The sequence below is a fragment of the Bemisia tabaci genome, chromosome 8 (assembly GCF_918797505.1).
Source record: "Bemisia tabaci chromosome 8, PGI_BMITA_v3".
NCBI classification, from domain to species: domain Eukaryota; kingdom Metazoa; phylum Arthropoda; class Insecta; order Hemiptera; family Aleyrodidae; genus Bemisia; species Bemisia tabaci.
Window position 1 is genome coordinate 25,449,478 of NC_092800.1, and position 18,966 is coordinate 25,468,443.

An 18,966-nucleotide genomic window follows, 5' to 3' on the forward strand; every position below is an offset into this window, starting at 1 on the left:
AAAATCTTATTCATTTCTTCATGTCGTTTACTACCGCATATTATTAAGACTCATACCTAATGAAATTAAGTTTTTTTAAACAGCAAATACTGAAATACGCACTTTAATCAATGGGAAAATCTGTCTCAATATACTTACGTATTTTTTGCATCATTAACTCTCCACTGGATGGATAGTTGAGCCGCTCAGCAAACTCCCGGCAATACCATACGAGCAGCTCTTGGTTCGGTAAAATTGGCCGAATGGTGTAAAAATAAATATCCATCTGAAATGTTCACAAACAAGTGATTACTTCATATAAATGATCACTACATTTTCGAATATACTATTCGTCGCAATAATTTTTATGGTGGAAGGTGCATTACATGTTTCAAGACAAAGCTGCATGTATTAATGGTATCGTAGACACCAAGCCAGAAAAAGTATGGACAGACAAAAGTTTAGAGATCAAGCAATTCCTATCGATTTCACGAGATTTCTAGATTTTATGCAGAATTTTGTGTGTAGTATTTTTTAACTATTTCTGATCGTGATTTAATGTAATATTAAAACACAATCAGAGTACTCAAATGAGGAAACCAACTGAATGTACATGTGCAATCATGACATACACTTACTGGATCATTATGTATGTATGAGGGTTTGCTCGACATTCAGAGTTGAACTAACTACCTACTAAACTTGAACCTGAACTACTGAACTTCATAGAAGTCCCAGGAATATTGTAAAATGAAGGAAATTAGAGTAATCGAGTCCAGCACTTAATTTATAAGTATACTCTCAGCGTTGGATTTTTTTTATGGTCTTATAATAATTACCTTGTATTGACATGCTATTAGGTTTTGTGACTGGGCTGAATATGCAGGATTCACATATCGCATCCAGTTAGATTTGGTAACGTCGTAACCGTCTATGTAGTAAAAAAGTTGATTATCCCTGTCCTGTAACAAAAAAGTTGGAGGCCAGATGAGAAATTAGAGTCATAATTTGAAGATGTTTACATTGCTTCAAAAAAAGTCATGTCTCTAATTGCTATGCATACTGATAAAAGGTATCTGAATATTTTGAAAGGAGGCCATCTTCTGTTTTCAAGAGAGCGAAAAGAACGATTTTGAAATTCATGTTTTGTTGACTTATCAAACCTGAAGACCCTTTTTTTAGTACAGAGTGGCGACGAGTCAGACTGGAGCAAACCCCGAAATTTTCTCGTGCGGTAAGGACTGTGGAGTAGATTAAAAGCGAGTTGGAGATGGAATCTATTCGAAACTTGTACACACCGCAAGATTGGAAAAAATACATATTTCTTGTAAATTATTAGAATATCCATCAAGATTAAACTGTCAAATATTGTAAATGCTAAGTAGTAGTCCAAAATCGGCGTATCCTTTTCTAGTGCTTTGTCTATCAATTTCAACACTCAGCCTACTGAAGGAAGAACTTTCCCACTTAATAATTTGGCCCATCCAAGAGTTTGGCATTTTAAGTGCAAATTTCTATGGTTTTCTTTTATGAATCCAACTCGAAGCGCTCGGGAAGTCAATTTTCCAATCCAGCAGAGGGTGATTTTTGTAAAAATTAATTTTTGAAAGAATTTTTGACATATAGATCCCTCTCAGATATGATGATTCAATTGATCTTCATTTAAAGGGGTTTTCCCAAAAGATTACAAGAGTAATGTCTTATTTTGTGGCACCTCTTGTTCATATTTTGGAAAACCTCTGACGTCTAGCAAAAAGTGAAAATGAAAAATATATAGCTGAAAATCTAGTAAGAATAATACCTTAGTTGAAGAGGGCGTTCCTGGTTCATCTTTGATTTGAACCTGAAGAAAAGAATTACCTCAATTAAAAACAACTTCTTAAATGCACTAAATCAGTGAAACAAAATACAGACAAATAAGTAAATTAATTCAAGCTCCCTCAGGTCTCAGCACAGAAAAATAAAACTTTCTTATCACGTTCGATTATTCAATATTTTTTTAATACTTTTCCAGTAATTCGACTGATTTACGTATCTTCATTATATCCTTCCTCTTAAGTATCTGACTGTCCCTTCCATTTCCACAACTATGAGAGAAGGATTGAGATTTACGGTGAGAGAAAATCAGAGAGCTGTCACTTAAATTTTTATTTGTTTTTAAGATTATTTTTTACGAGTACAAAAACTTATACAAATATCGAAAAGAGGCAAAAATACCATTTTACATCAATTAAGGAGTAAGCATATTCAGACAATTTCTATTAGTCCTCAGTTATAGATATACTCAGCAAATATTTAAAATATTTCACGAGACGAAACCTACCCTCCAAAAATATTTTCGAATTGCTGACTTGGGCACAGCATCTTTAGCGTAGACCTCTCCGACAAACGGACCAAACCGTGTTCCTCTAGGTATGTAACTTGTGCTCCATACGCCCAATACCTATGATAATCATTAAGAAAATATTTAATAGATAATATTTCGAATTAACCTGCACTATAAACTCCGAGACTTCCCTTTGCATATCTGGTAACGCTTGGTTCCAGTGTTCTACCGGGCCGATTTTCATGATTTTTGCGGTTATCGACAGGCAATTGTCTCTAGATGAGCCCGTTTTATTCAGATATTGAGAATAAGTCCCAGGTTTTTTTATATTAAGTGGTAAAGTTGCGCATTCCCCCATTTAGACAATGTAAATTTTTACTTTTGTCACAGTTCGTTTGACCGTTCTACTCGGCCGATTTTTATGATTTTTAGCCCGCTGAAATCAGAATTTGAAAATATGACTCAGGTTTTTTTTTATATAAGAGCAGGCCAGAGAGCTTAGAAAGGGGGGCAAAATTTGAAATTCCCGCAGATGAAAAAATGGCGGAAATGTCAAATTTAGCGGAAAATTGAACTGATTGTAAGTGGGGATAAATGTTGAATCTTGGTCTCTCAGTTTGGGAAAGTGAATTAAGGGTATGCTCCTTTGCTACAGACTATCCAAAAGCGACGAACGTTCCATTTCGTTCAATTTCGGGGGGAGGGGGGTCCTCAGACCCTCTGGACACCCCCTTTCCGCCCCTATCAACGCCACTGTACGACAGTAATGTACTCACGTCGTTGAGTGCCTGCGAAGGTTTGAGAACGAGGTTCCTGGGCAAAGAGGACTCGGCGCGATTCGTGGAAGCCGGGTTAACAGGCAAATCAGGCACGATGTACACCACGTGACGCTCGAACTCCTCCTCCTTGATGGAATTCAGGTCCCAGGCGGGTCCTGCGTCCTCCCCCTCTTCATCCATCCCCACCGAGTCCTGAAACACAAAATCCCAGCCAATCAGAGGACGTGAGCCGCGGAATCCTCCGCGTAGAATTTCCAATCCGTCGCGATGGAAAATGAGTTTTGCATCGGAAAAATTCGCGTGTCGTAAATCCACCAGTCTTTTTAGACGGGAGTATTCGCTGTCATTTTGACGGAAGCCGAGAGTGCAGTTTTTTTGCGAATTCGAGCATTCGTATGGTGCTGCATTTGTGCCGTTTTGGCACAAAACGAATTAAACCGTTTACAAGCTATTTCTCAGGATTCAAGAGAGAGATTTTTTCGAAACTTATAAAATCCGAGTTTTGCAACCGATTTTTCGTTGGGTATTGAGGCAATGAGGCAACAACTTTTTGGGTTTTTAACATCTAATTTTTTACGAGGAACGAGGAATTAGCCCGATGCCCCAACCCTTAACCCGGAGGACCAGAATTTGATTTCGGAGTTCTTTCTCCTTGACAGGTTGCTTTCACTTCGGCTTAGAGCCCTGTCTACTCTACCTGTTTGGTCCGCGGGGACAAGTTACCTACCCACCCTCTCTGATGAGCACTCTGCCGTGCTAAGGGAGACCGCCGTATGAACCATCAGGCGTTGCCAAATTTCTTTTAGTAAATCACAAATTTTCTGGAAAATTTGTAAGCATTTTCCCCCACTTTTTTAGATAATTTCGTTCGCGATTTCACCCAAAGCTTCTGAAGATTTCAAGGAAAAAGTATTCATTGCTTTCCCGAAAAGTTAACATTTTATCGAAGGAAATTTGGCAACTCTCGAAAGTTTATACGGCGTTTTTCCTTAGCACGGAAGCATTCCCCTGTCTGCCACCCTGCCCTGGTAAAAATTGGAGATAAGAGCTGCGTTTCGAAATACCATAGGAATTCTTATCGTCGGCTAAAGAAGGCTACAGAAAATCATATAGCTGGCTGCAGAATGCGCAGAAAATCGTACGGTCGAAGCGCTAAGAATTATGTAGCCGGGCTATAGTTCATATCGCCGCGCTGGGCTTTACACCTTATCGCCTGGCTGTTGCTTTTTCGCCATCGATTATAAAAGGTTATAAGAAATTGTGTAGAAATTCGTGTGCTTTGAAAATCATTAAGTTTGATACGGAACCACCTTAATATTTACAAAACACACATTATATTTTCCTTTAATACATATTTTTTTTCATCAATTAAAATGAGAATAATCCATACAGGGTGTGCAAACATTTCAAAATCATGAGTTGAATAACGCTGACTCCGCCGGATTAAATATTAGAGCCTAACACAAAGCGGAGCGGGCACTAGCGCCTACAAACCTAACAGGGATACTTCACGCAATGCGCAACGCGTGAGGTATCCCTGTTAGGTTTGTAGGCGCCAATGCGTGTTTCGCGCTGGCTGCCCGCCTGCCACGGCGCTTGAAGCAACTATTTCACACCGGAGGTATTGCACAGTATCATACAAAACTGAAGGCGCTCTAATATATTAGTAATGGCAGGCATCCATCAAAATTACAGAGCTTTCCTCGCAAAATAAATTAAGATACTACGGCCCAAAAAGAGAGCAGTATTCCAAAAACTCACTAAGTCCTAGCATCCGTAATTTGTAACGTTTAGCATACACTTTATCGCCTAGCTATTGCTTAGTCTCCATCGGCTATAAAAGGCTATAAGAAATTGTGTAGCTGGCTATAGAAGCTATTGGAAATCTTACAGCCGGCTGTAGGTCTATGGTATTTTGGAACACAGATTCTGCTGTCAATTTTTACCAGGGTGGAGACGCGCTCCCTAGAACAACAACACCCCAACAACCCCCCCCCCCCAACAAAAATAAAAAAAAAAAAATAATAAAAATAAAAATAAAAATCTTAATAATCCAAATTTGATAAAATTCATAGTATATCATTTTACTCACCTACTAAATACCAATATGACAAAAAAAAAAAGCTGTAAATAAAAATAAACTGCCAAAATTGGGGGGGGGGGGGGGGGGACAAACTCATCCGAGAGGTTTGAAACCAATCGACAAAAATCGCTGTCCTAATAATCTTGCAAATTTTGATGACAGTTTTGCTTTCGTGAACGAAGGTACCTGCTCCCGCGGAGGTCCCGTTTTGAGATCTGGACCGCATACTGTGACACGAAGGGGGAGAAAATTGAGATGCTCTCGGTGCGGACAGTCTGGAGCGACCCTTCCTCGTCCACTTGATTACGTCACCTCTATCTGAGGGGCATGATGCGAATAGTGAATCGCTAACCGCGCCGCGACCCCAAACAATGCAAACACGAAAGGCGAGGGGGCTGAATACGCAAGTTTCAATTGCTCCTGATGGGGGGAAGAGTTACTTTCACTGAAAGGGGTCGAATAAAAGAATCCTGAAAACTTGCGATTACGCACTTGTTGCGTGACTCCCCTGATGCAAGCTGCCACGTTTAATCATAATATATGTTCATTTTTTCCATTGGAACACGGTCTAGAGTCCCTTTATACCCAGAGTTAAGACAACTCACTTTGGTTGGGCTGAAAGTGGCCTAAAAAAAATCCATTCTAATGGTTCTCGCTCATGGAGGCCGAAACGAGTGCACCAAGATGGCGGTACCTCGAATGTGAACAAGAATAATGAAAATATTACCTAATTGTGGTTTTTCAAGAGTAAATTGTTATTTCATCGGTCCAAAATGAAAATAGATTAAGAATTATTCACAAACCAATCTCATTTTCTTTTTAACTGATCAATTTGTTGATGTTGTTTTTGTGTGACAGACTCTGCAGCATTCCTAATCCTTATCCCTCAATATCGTTCGTTTGGGTGCACTCGTTTGTAACTCCATGGCCAGCCAAGGCCGGCTGCCAGTCAGCTGATAATCGAGTTGTCTTAACTCTGGGTATAAAGGGACTCTAACACGGTCGATAGAATCAATAGATCCTTTTCGGTACATCAAATAGGTGGGATTGTATCGATTTCGATTGCTTCAACATGTAAACATAGCCTCAAAATTCAATCGAGTAATCTGAGGAAACGGGGTTTTTCTGATAGAGTTTTGATTATTATGAGTACTAAATGGCATCGCAAGTGAAATAGTAGGAATTTTCTCATTTTCAGCTTTTCCGACTGAAATCCTGAAAGTTTTGTTTGAGGTTGTGTTCTATTGTTTTGAACCAAACGATACATCGAGCCACTATCGAAAACGATCTGTAGGAGAGGTCGGACAAAATTTGGAATTTTTAAACGCTTATATCTCCGTTTATACAAAACTTTGAGGTTTTAAAAGTGGCGCCAATGGTTTTCTTGTGAAATTTTCGTCCTAAAGCACCCATTTAAATTTAAAATGTGACGAAATAAACATCAAAATTTGCAGTTTTAGTCAAAAGTTTCATATCCGACCTCTCTAGTTGACTCGTCCCACTGTGTAGCATTGGATCCTTTCAATTTTTTAAGAATTCGGAGTTTGTGAGGCACAGGGTCTAACATTCTCGTTTTTTAAAATGAGAAAATCCAGGAGGATGCGTCAGATGGAAGAATTTCAGAGGTGTCCGTGATGGCTTTTCCCACTGGCTTGCATATGTATATGAATCAGTGAGAACGAAAACACACCAACTCGAAAAAATGAAAATAATCAAGACGCACACAAAATTGCACAGAGGATGGAGAAGTTGGTCTGAGAAAAATATTGTTGGTGCCCAAAGACAAGTAATCAGGGACACTTTATAAGTCCAAGTTGGAACAGATGTGCTAACTTCAATGGCCTTCACAAAAATTGACTATGCCTTAAATGAAAATTGAGCATTTTCGGGCACCGAGTGGGTGTGTTTTCGTTCTCACTTATTCATATATGTATGACCTCACCATTTATGCAATTTTCAGTTTAAAAAGTTCAGTAAAAGTTCAGTAAAGTTCATAAAAAGAGCCATGATGGCAACGCTCGTGAGTTCCTGCTGAAAGCCGAGTCACCGGTTAAAACACCGTGCGATGGCTGAAGGGGAGTCACTTTCACGCCGCCAACTAAAATTTAATGAGTCTCGTCTAACTTATTTCACGCCAAGTCAAACGAGGTGTGGATTATAAATCGAATTAAGTCAACAAAGATTCAAACAGGTTCCCTCGTTTTATCACCATCGAAGTTCGGATCCAGAACATCGAGGAAATTTTAGACCGCGATTTTTTCATCAGACAAAGGGTGAAACATGGATACGGACCCATTGTCTGTATATTATCTTAATTTTTACCGACGTTCTCCACCAACAGGATGATAATTGGACGTACTAATGCTAAAAGGAACTATATTACACGCAAACCCTATGCACATAGTTCCTTTTAGCATAAATACGTCCAATTGAGGGCGCATAAGACAAGGCGCACAATAGCAGTTTTTGAATGAATTGAGATATTAATGATTCCAAGTAAAACTCGTCTTAATAAATATTCCATGAAAAATTTGTTTCCAAATTTCAATTTTCAGCATCAAAAAGTCAGTTTGAACTTTCTTTCGGCCATATAAGGATCCGTGTGAGTTTAGGACTTCAAACATGTATTTCTCGAAATAGCAAAAACTGCACTTAATGCGCCTTGCTTTGCAAGCCTCTCAATTGAAACACTGCTTTTCAGGTAGGTATCAATCTTTCATTGAAATGCCATAGAAAAATAAGGGAGGATTTTTCTTCTAACTAATCAAAGTTTTATTGGTGCTCTAGAAGAGGGAGCCACAAGCAGGGTAAAAATACTTAAATTTTAATGACAACGAAAAGAATTTGAAGGAGCCAGGATGAAGGAAATCCTGACAAAAAAGAATTCAAAGTGTTACTAATGTATCAAGTGAACACTGGAAAAAAACATTGGATCTAGACTCCAGACTCTTGAAAACATTGACAAGAAAAAGGACTCTTGATTCAATTAGATTTAATCTTAAATTAAAAGAAAATCCGCTCAAATTAAGAGGCTTGGTTCTTGATTTAAGCTTAAATCTGATTGAATCAAGCGTATTTTTTCTTGTCGATGTTTTTAAGAGTCTGGACTCAGGATCCAATGTGTTTTTTTCCAGTGAATAGTAACTTGTCAAAAAAGATGTTTATGTCTAATTTATGTTTAGTTCAGATTTAAAATATGTTAAATTCACTTGGCCTTCACGACCTCACAGATAAAGTACATTTTGCAATTAGAAACTACTATTTCTGGCTCTTAAATAAAAACACCTATCTGCAGAGGAATATAATATAATATAAGATGTGAACTGAAACCACAATAGCACATCGAAGGAATAGAGAGAGCAGGGCATATTATAAAGAGTAGATCGTTCGGGATAGGTTAGTGACACGGAAAGGCAGGCCCAAAGAGGTCATTGCTCCAGTGGCGTGGCGTGCTTCGCGATATATCGATTGATCTGCCATTTAAGCTTATGAAAAAGGATCGATAAATAGGGTGTTAGCAACGAACACCTACATCATCGATTCGTCACCACAGCTTTAAAATCCCACTATTTAAGAAGGCCTTGGATGGAGGGCGCGTTCATTATCTTTTTAATTCTTTGCAAATTTCAATAAAACGTGATGCCGAACTTTAAGTTGCGAAATAATTGACTCTAGTTGTTCTAGTTAGTTCTGTTTTCCCCGCGAAACGGTAAGGACCCAGCACCATTTCACTACCTTGTCATGATACAGGGTGTCCCAGGATCAGTACGAATATTGAAGGAGTCGATTCCTTGGGTCAAAAAAAGACGTTTTTGTGGTATAGCTTTTTTTCCAAAAACGTTTCTTCTGGGGGCCACCCCCTCCCCCTTCGCGCTCACCCACGCTCCATTCAGTCGCCTCGCCATTATCTCAACAATGATGAGTCATTGCTAAAACGCAACATACAGCAACAATATTGAATATAACAAGAATACATAAACATATATATTGTCTCAATATTTTTCAACTATGAATCTAAAGAAGCCATCACAAATCAATTTTTTTCGCTAGAAAAATTAATTTTGGCCATTTGTAGGTTCGATACCCCCGTAAACCCCCCTAAAAATGAGTGTTCTCCTTTTCGGAGGTCAAAAACTAAAAGAACACTAAAAACTATCTCTAGTTACCAATTTTCATTAATATTGGTTGATAAACATTGTCACGACGGTGTTAAAAAGACCAATTTTTTTCTCCAACTTCAGGGGGTCGTGGCCCCCAGGGAAAGCGTTTTTGGAAAAAAAGTTATACTACAATACCGTCTTTTTTTACCCACAGAATTGACTCCTTCAATATCCGTACGTAATCCTGAGTCACCCTGTATATCGATAGTCGTTCTGCAATACAGGCTACCGCATAAAATACCCCGCGACGGTGAAGCCTTAAGGTTCGACGTCGTCGTAGGTCGGGAATAGCGAGCGGTGGGGGGGGGGGGGGGGGGCTCGGTGAAAATTCTGGCATGGAAAGTGGAATGATGCGGGGGGGCGGGAGGGGCCGCCTGGCCGGCGATGGTGGAAGTTGGGACTACCTTATTGATCTGAAATATGTCTAGACGAGGCGGCTCGGGAGCTGGGAAGGGCGCAGGGGCGCACGGGGGCGCGGAGCAGGGCGGGGGGCCCGGGCACAAACGAAAGCGCGCGCCACCCCCGCAATCACTCTCACTGCTGCACGGAGCTGCCGCCCGCCCCTCCCGCTCGCATGCATTTCCGCCCCCGTTGCGAGATCGGCCACCCCCGCCGCCGTGGACGTCTGCCCGCGCCCGGGGTCAAGGAACTCCCACGCTCCAATAGGCAGTAAGGGCCGTCTTCCCAGCCGCTCCTTTAACGGTTCTTCTCCTCGGGGAGGCACCGCATACTAAGCAAATTTTATTTAAAGTTCCGGGCTTCTTTGGAAAGTTCTGTTCTGGTTTGTCTCATCGATCACCAACACCGGTGGACACCGTTGTTACCAGGTTCGACCAATCAGATCCGTTGGTTTTCCATAGGTCTAGAGTCCCTTTATACTGAGAGTCAAGACAATGTGAATCTATTTCTGATTGGTTCCCGTATTTTAGGCCTCCACAGTGTCACAAACGGGAATTAAGATTACATTCCCACCGATTGCAAAGATTATAATCTAGAATAGACCGAGGAATAATGGGGTCGACAAGGAAAAAACGGAATGAGAGACGGCACGGAGAGAAGAATTTGAGAATGAGCCGACCAAAGATTACGAAAAACTTTCAATTTGTGTATAATCTTTATTCCCGTTTGTTACTCCATGGGGGGGGGGGGGGTTGTCTTAACTCTCAGTATAAAGGGACTCTAGATAGGTCGAACCTTTTTTAGAGCCACCTCGCGAGGTGGTACCAAAATCACGCACCAACGTTGCGATTTGTCAGTCGTCGAATCGGAAGTTCCGAACTCAAATAGAATGACAGCTTGGAGGTTGGGGCACAGAGGTAATACCGAATCTCTAAATAAAATTCGCTTTAAGGGAACAAGTTAAAAAATTCCGAGCGTGCAAAATATGCTCGATCACGCCGTGGATCGCGGATGGACGCTGGACGGTGTACGCTCCGATAGGCGCAGTATAGGCAATTTGCACATCAAGTATGTGCAAAGGTGTAGTGCTTGAAGTATTTCTACGATGTTGAAGGCGCTATGTATGCTGCATGCGGATGCGTCTTATATCACTCGGGATAGTTTGAATTTGTGACGTTTCGAGGCGCGGCCTTTTCTCTGGAAGCTCTGCAAGTGCTTTGATTTTGATTTAAATGTATGAATTACTGCTCGTATACTGCTTTTCATGCAAAGCACTGCAGTTTTGCCAATGTTTAGTTGTTATTAAGTAGACTACATTTATTTATTTGCTTTAGTTATTTCAACCGCGCGGGTTAGTTTGTATGAATAATAAGAAGAGAGAAGAGATAAGAATATATGTAATTAAGGGACAACTTTTGTTGAATACAACTTTTTGAATTATGCTCTATTTGGAAGCCTACTAAAGTATACCGTGAAGGAACTTCAAACTTCCAAAAAACCCGCAGAGTTACGACCATTTGAAAGCTGATTTTATAATTTTCTGCTTACAAAAATGTTAATCGTGTTTTACGATGGTTCTTGGTACCAAAATCACGCACCAACGTTGCGATTCGTCAGTCGTCGAATCGGAAGTTCCGAACTCAAATAGAATGACAGCTCGGAGGTTCGGGCACAAAAGGACTACCAAACCTCAAACAAAATTCGCTTAAAGCGATTTTCCAAGTTGGCAGCATTGTTTTTCCTCAATTTAAATCCATTAAAAATACTTAATTTACAATCAGATCTAAATTATATGAAAAATTCAAGAGAAAATATTCTAAACCCTCATTAAAAAGAAGCACTATATATAGGAGGAATTTTGCAACCTTTGAATTTTCATACTGCGTTTTTCTTCTTCACAGCAGTATAGGCCTCCGTTACGGGGGAGAAAGGTGGAACAAATCCAAATTTGAATGTTACGTAGAACGTGTTACGTGCTCATGAATAGTCTCATGCGATAAGTGACGATTCTTGAAAGTCGGTAACATCGTTTTTCCTCCATTTGAATATATTTAAAACAATCGATTCTTAGTGAGGCAGCTGCTTGCCTCACCTAAAAACGATATTTTTAATGGATTTAAATGGAGGTAAAATAATGCTGCCGACTTGCAAGAATCGTCACTGATCGCAAGAGACAATTCGCGAGAACGTAACACGTTCTACGTAACATTCACATTTGGATTTGTACTACCTTTCTTCCTCCGTAACGGAGGCCTATACTGCCGTGAAGAGGAAAAACGCCGTATGACCAATCAAGAGTTTCAAAATTTCCTCCTATACAGTGCTCATTTTTAAATGATTCTAAAGATTTGAATTTTATCAAAAGAAATTTGGGAGCGTTCAATGCAAAATGTCGGTTCAGTCTCTTTTTAAGAGATAGAATAGAAACGGATATTTTGAAATACGCAATAAAGATGCTGCGTTTTTCAGTTTCACAGTCGTCATGTGTTACAAGTTACTTAAGGGTGGTTCAATCATTGTGCCAGAAATTGTTTTCAAAGTTATGATGTTTTATTATGCGCTTGAGGTTTGTAAGAATTGTCCCTTTCTTATGCTGCGTGTCAGAGTCCTCCTTTAACCTCCTTTAATCACAACGCATAGCTGTTACTCTACTGAAGCAAAAAGCTCTTTCAGAAACGACTATGAATACAACCTTTAAAATTTGAAGTGAGTCTCAAGAACACTCGAGAGCAATCTTGAGGAAGTCTCGAGTCCAGATGGTTTCAAATCGCATCCTAATATTGTGGCTTTACTCGTAGCTTTCAAAGGCTGCGTTGTTTATCTTGGTTGACACTATGATGCCCAAAACTTTTTACAGTAAATTCCCGAGGTGGGTCAAACTGACTCGTAAATACATCGGTTTTGATAGTTTTTGAGGTATTGCTTTTGAAGGTAGGATATACAGGGTGTTCGAAAAGTCCCCTCCCCCCCTCTAACTTTTGACCTAATTGAGGTAGAGTTTTGAAACTTGGAGGGTGTTCCTAGATCAAAGGGAGCTACTTTTTGACCCCCTTAAAATTTTTGGGGGGCCCCCCTTTGGGGGGGGGGGGGGGTTACGGACCGTAACTTTTAATTTTCAAATAGGAAGACCCCCTTTGTGATACCTCGTTCGAAAGAGCATAAAAAAAGAAAATTTTTCGCGCAAACCCGAAGTCATTATCTCAAACCGTTTCAAAATGGCGGCCGGTCAAAGTTCCAAATGGCCGAAAATTGGCACCTGTGCTATTTGCACATGGATTTGCTTGAAACTCGGTATCTGGGGGTATTTTGGCACGAGAAAAACGAATTTGACGTTAGATTTTCAAAAAACCCCTAATTTTTCAAAATGGCCGCCGGTTTAGGCTCAAAGTGGCCGAAAATTTGACAAACTCGATTTTTTTGCCAATGGATTCACCTGAAATTCGGTATATGGGGGTATTTTGACCCGAGAATAACGAATTCGACGTTAGATTTTTAAACAAACCCTAATTTTTCAAAATGGCCGCTGATTAAAGTTCAAAATGGTCAACTATTCGCAACCTCGACTTTTTGCCGATAGATTCGCCTGAAACTCGGTGAAATAACGTCGAATTCGTTTGTCTCCCACCCAGATACCCTCAAACACCGAGTTTCAGGCGAATCTATCGGCAAAAAGTCGAGGTTGCGAATAGTTGACCATTTTGAACTTTAATCAGCGGCCATTTTGAAAAATTAGGGTTTGTTTAAAAATCTAACGTCGAATTCGTTATTCTCGGGTCAAAATACCCCCAAATATCGAATTTCAGGTGAATCCATTGGCAAAAAAATCGAGTTTGTCAAATTTTCGGCCACTTTCAACCTAAACCGGCGGCCATTTTGAAAAATTAGGGTTTTTTTTTGAAAATCTAACGTCAAATTCGTTTTTTTCGTGCCAAAATACCTCCAGATACTGAGTTTCAAGCAAATCCACGTGCAAATAGCACAGGTGCCAATTTTCGGCCATTTGGAACTTTGACCGGCCGCCATTTTGAAACGGTTTGAGATAATGACTTCGGGTTTGCGCGAAAAATTTTCTTTTTTTATGCTCTTTCGAACGAGGTATCACAAAGGGGGTCTTCCTATTTGAAAATTAAAAGTTAGGGTCCGTAACCCCCCAAAGGGGGGCCCCCCAAAATTTTGAGGGGGTCAAAAAGTAGCTCCCTTTGATCTAGGAACACCCTCCAAGTTTCAAATCTCTACCTCAATTAGGTCAAAAGTTAGAGGGGGGGAGGGGACTTTTCGAACACCCTGTACTTCTTTTTCGTCTAACCTTTCGGGCAACATAGTAGCGCCATCCCCTTTCTCATCCGTCATATGCAACTCCCCAAGAAGAGATAGTCGGGTCAATTTGACCCAGCTTAGGATTCCTAGGGGTAGGCGCCAAAAAAAAGTTCATAGACACGACAATCTCTTGCCAAAAAAACAATTTTTAGACTTGTACCCTTTAATGCGCTTGAAAGCCCACTAAATACTTTTGTTTTTTTTTCAAAATGATTATTGATTTGGACACAACACAGCATAATTTGAGCAAACTTAACCTTAACTTTTCTAAAATTTCAGAAATTAGAGACACCTCAATGCAAGTAAATGACAGCGCAGAGACCCACTTATTCGTGTTTGAGGGATGTCCATGTTGCATAAGCAAAATTGAAGGCGCGATGGTTTCAGGCGTGAACTAACAATGATCCGCCTCATGTTGCTCGTGAGGTGTCGCTCAGATCCGGGAGAAAATTTAAACAAGCAGTTCCAACGCCCAAGCGTTGGAGGGCGCTTCTTTGACAAAGCATATTACTACCATCTTCTGTATCCGAAGTCTGACGAAGATTGAATTTAAAGTGGGATTCTTTAACCGCAAAACCCTTCAAAACTTCATATCGACCGCGAAGATCTGAAACTTCCTACAAGAACTTTGTGATGAATTTAACTTGGTGGTGAGTGGAAACATAAAGGATGCACTGTAAATCAGACGACGGGAAAGAGCGGCGGAACCTCTAAAGCTGGTGCGTCAACGCGATCTAGCGGACAGCGGCGTCGCGACGCCGCGAGGTAGGGCGCTCAGGTCGCGGGGGAGCGGGGCCCGGCCGCGTGAAGAGGAGTTCAGCAGCGGGGCGGGGAAGCGCGGGTCGCGGGGAAGAGAGGGACCGGCCGGCCGGCGGTGACATCGGCCATGGATGAAAATATAGGCAGCGCTAATGTCTCCGCTAACTGGAGTTGGGGGTCCTTATTCATTCTCTTGGTCCATGACATAACCTTAAACCTTCCGCTCAATGCCGCAAACAGCTGACGTGTCGATGCTGCGCCAAGAAAATGAACCAATCACAAAGTAGCACAGTAATACGTCACTAAAATGAAGAGATCACGTGACTGTTCGTAATATTTTCAAATCGATCTGAAAGTACTGCCTCGGATATAAGTATTTAAAGCATAAGGAGGCCCTGAAATACTTTAACCAGGTAATACGTCCGTGCGAGATTGTTATGCTTAAAAGCAAAACATTTCACGAAAACTTTTACGAATACCAGATGCAGAAAAAAATCCAATTTTCCCGGGTGTACCAGAATGGCGTCATTACCCATAAGGCAAAAGGGCATGTAGTATAGTACATGTTACATCGGGGGAGTCGAACGGTTGGAAAGGGCGCATCTGGTACCCAGAAGCGCCCAAAAGCGAGGCCTGATTGCGTCTCTCTTCTCTTTCGCAATGTTGCTCACGTAGCCTTTAAAGCACACTACAAATAAGACAAACGGAACCAACACAGCATGGAAATAGAGCGAGGGAGAGGACACGCGTTGATGACGGCGCAGAGACACAACTATTCGTGCTTGATGGATGTCCGTGTTGCATCTGGAAAATTGAAGGCGCGATGACGCGAGGCAAGAACCCGGAATGATCCGCTCTATGCTGCCAATAAGATATCGCTCAGATATCGCCAATAAGATATCGCTCAGATTCAGGAGCCAAGTTGAAAAACGAGGCCCGAATACGTCTCTACTATCTTTGGCTGTGTTAAGACTCAATTTTTTTCTCCTTTTTGTACAATTTGATGTCTGATTCGTTTTTAAGATCATCGTCCGTGCAATTCAGTCTATCACGTTCATGTATCTTTTTCATGAACGTAAGCTCTTAGAGGGCTAGGGTGGGCCTACTCCCTTCCTTGAAAAATCTGAAAAAAAGAAAATAACCTTGAAACCCTTTACATACCAGCGTTAGGAAAGAGGGAAAAGTTTGAGATGTTTTTCGAAGATTATTAACTGTAGATTGGAACCTTCAGTTTGCATACGCATAGAGTTTGTGTATGAGAAAAGCCTCAAAATGAATTTGAGATGGATCGATTTTCCAAAATTTTCCAGGGAAGACCCAACCTTATCCACAAAATTCACAATTGTACCAGGAAGAATAGACTCCTCTTAGAAAATTGGCCGGGCCACCTCTAGAGTACCTATATAGGGAGAGTATAGACATGTCGAAAATTTTGAGATAAGGTGATGGAGCTCTTAGACCCCAAAAAGGCAGCCAGCCTATGAATTCAAATTATCCAGAGTGATTTATAATCACAATTGTTGGAAACTGTCGTCAGAAAAGCACGTATTTGACTTGGTTTTTGCATAAACTTACCCATTTTTGCGGAGGAATAATCACTCATGAATTTTCTCGTCCATTTACGTTAGATGTTGGAGTCTGAAGATTGACAGTGACATTTTTCATTTCAACGGTTATCTACCCTTTTGGACCCTAAGAGCTACATATATTTCGAGTGGTCCATACCCTCCCTTTATAGATACCTTAGCCACATCCAGAAAACTACTATAGCTACTCTTATTGACTTGTTCTTTGGCATTATTCTCACTGTGCAGTATACACATCACAGCTAAAGTCTTCCACAAATTGTGTTTTCCTTGGCACGGAGCAGGATGAGACCTGAATTTGGAGCCGCGGCTCTAGACTTTTGCAGAGTTAGAATAGGAAATTTACATCACATTTGGCACTCCATTCCTCTTGCACAGACGCCCCGCCCCTTTCTCCTCCCGGCTCTGCTATTGGTCGGCTGCTTGGAGCGGAGCCGGCTGAGCAAGTGCTGCTTTTTGTTCATTGAACTCAGACGGCCTGCCGTCAACCAACCAGAGGCGAGGCGTGAATGCTCGATTATCGATATTTCCCTATTTGAAGCGATGGTAAATAATCGATTATTCGATTATCGTTCGTTGCGAATACCCTGTTCATCGATCCTTTCAATACGTTTAAGTGGAAGACTAATCGACATATCGCAAAACACGCCACGCTACACAGTGGATCGAGTCAATAGTTGAGGTCGGACATAATTTGGAAACTTTAAATGCTAATATCTCCATTTATACAAAATTTTGAAGTTCTAAAAGTGATTCCATTGCTTTCCTCGTGAAATTTTCCGTCAGAAACACCCCATAAAATTTAAAATATGACAAAATAAACATCAAAATTTGCAGTTTAAGTCAAAAATTCCATGTCCGACCTCTCCAATTGACTCGATCCACTGTGCGCCACTGCAACTCATCTAATTTAAAGCCTTTCGCAGTGACTGGGCTCCAAGAGTGAGTGGAGGAAAGGAATAAAAGTGTACGCAAATAAATCACCGATTCCGAAATTTGTCTTTTCAAGATTTTTTATTATTATGTTATGACATTCAAACAGACGTGAGATATATATATTTCTTTAAAAAAGAATTGAAATTCGTATTCGTTAATATTTTCCCCAGAAATTCGAATATTTGTGGTCCTAGAGATGGCAGTAAATAAGCGTTTGCTCGACTGAAAGATGGTAAATGTTTCATTGTTTCCGTCCAATGGCGTGGCGTGCTTTGCGATTTCTCGATTGAGCTGTCATTTAAAAGTATGGGAAAGGATCGATAAACAGCGTGTTCGTAACGAGCACCTTAATAATCGATTCTTTACCACAGCTTTAAATGGGGGAAATATCGGTAACGGGTCATTCACGCCTCGCCACTGAGCTATTGGCACTGACCGGTGGCTATTATCAGGACTTCCTAAGGACCATTCGCAACAAGGCATAACGTATTAAGTATGACGTGAAAAGTTATTTGTTATTCCTGTGCGCGAATTATCTAGAACGAGAAAATTGATTGTGTCCGTTCACATTCCACTTCAAACAATGCCAAAAGTCAAGGGTATAACGATAGAGCAGGAAGGAGGGCAAGAAAAGCACTCAGGTTGAATAGTTAGCGCTGAGGAAATGAATGGAAACCGGTGCCTTTCATATTTCACTCATTTGTCCTGGCCACCGCTGCAGGTGTAGGAGGAGGGTAAGTTCAGTGCAACTAAACACTTTCCCCGAGGAAAATCGATTCCACTCTTTCACGAGGAAAAGTGTTCTTTCGCACCCTATCACCACTCAAGCACATTTCCTCTTTCCACTTGAGAAGTCCCTCGATGATTTTGTGTCCAATCAGTATCAATCGATGAACTAACGGTGAACACGCGAATCAAATGAAATTCGCAGGGATAATTTGTTTTTACTTAACTAATAAGGGAGGGCTCATAAATTACGTAACGTAATTTGTCGGGCTTTATGAGCCCCCTTCCTCCTCTTGTAATGCTTTGTTATGAGACTCCCGGACCCCCTTAATAATTACGTAACGCTTGACGAAATCTCAAAATCCAAAATCTACGCAGAACACGCCCCAGATCACTGAAATTTCGGGAATAATACTTCTGGACGAGATATTAACAAGTATTTTTGACACTTATCAAATGAAAGTGAGGGTTTAAATATGATGCCACTTGTATTTTTGCTTTTGACCAATGTTAGTTGAGGGGCTTGGTAAGACAAAGCGCCTAAGTGCATTTTTTGAAAGAAAAAAATGATTTATCAATGATTTCAAGTAAAACTATACCTACTCTTGATGCAGATTATGTGAAAAATTCGCTCTCAAATTCCAATTTTTAAGCATCAAAAAGTCAGTTTATATTTTCTTTCGGCCACAAGGATCCATGTACTTACGAGCCCTCAAACACGCATTTCTCGAAGTAGCAAAAATTGTACTAATGCGCCTTGTCCTCCACGTCCCTCAGTTAATTATTAGCACTAATTTCTTGTAATGAGTTGATTCAGATTTTCGGATGTGTAATTCGTTTTTCCCGTAAAATTTCGGAGAGGATACATTGCTTAGTGATTTAATGCATTCCTTGTCTTAGAGGTCCATTCGGGAAA

At 40.7% G+C, this 18,966-nt stretch overlaps 1 protein-coding gene across 1 annotated transcript in view; it reads right to left on the reverse strand.

Moving 5' to 3' along the window:
• LOC109035475 (PR domain zinc finger protein 1) overlaps positions 1-18,966 on the reverse strand; it is an 89,470-nt gene that overhangs the window by 16,838 nt on the left and 53,666 nt on the right. The window contains exons 3-7 of the mRNA XM_019049129.2: positions 3,082-3,276; positions 2,303-2,422; positions 1,781-1,822; positions 819-941; positions 139-265 (exon numbers count right to left, since the gene is read on the reverse strand). Of these exons, the coding sequence (XP_018904674.2) occupies positions 139-265; positions 819-941; positions 1,781-1,822; positions 2,303-2,422; positions 3,082-3,276 (607 nt within the window). The remainder of the gene's footprint in view (positions 1-138; positions 266-818; positions 942-1,780; positions 1,823-2,302; positions 2,423-3,081; positions 3,277-18,966) is intronic.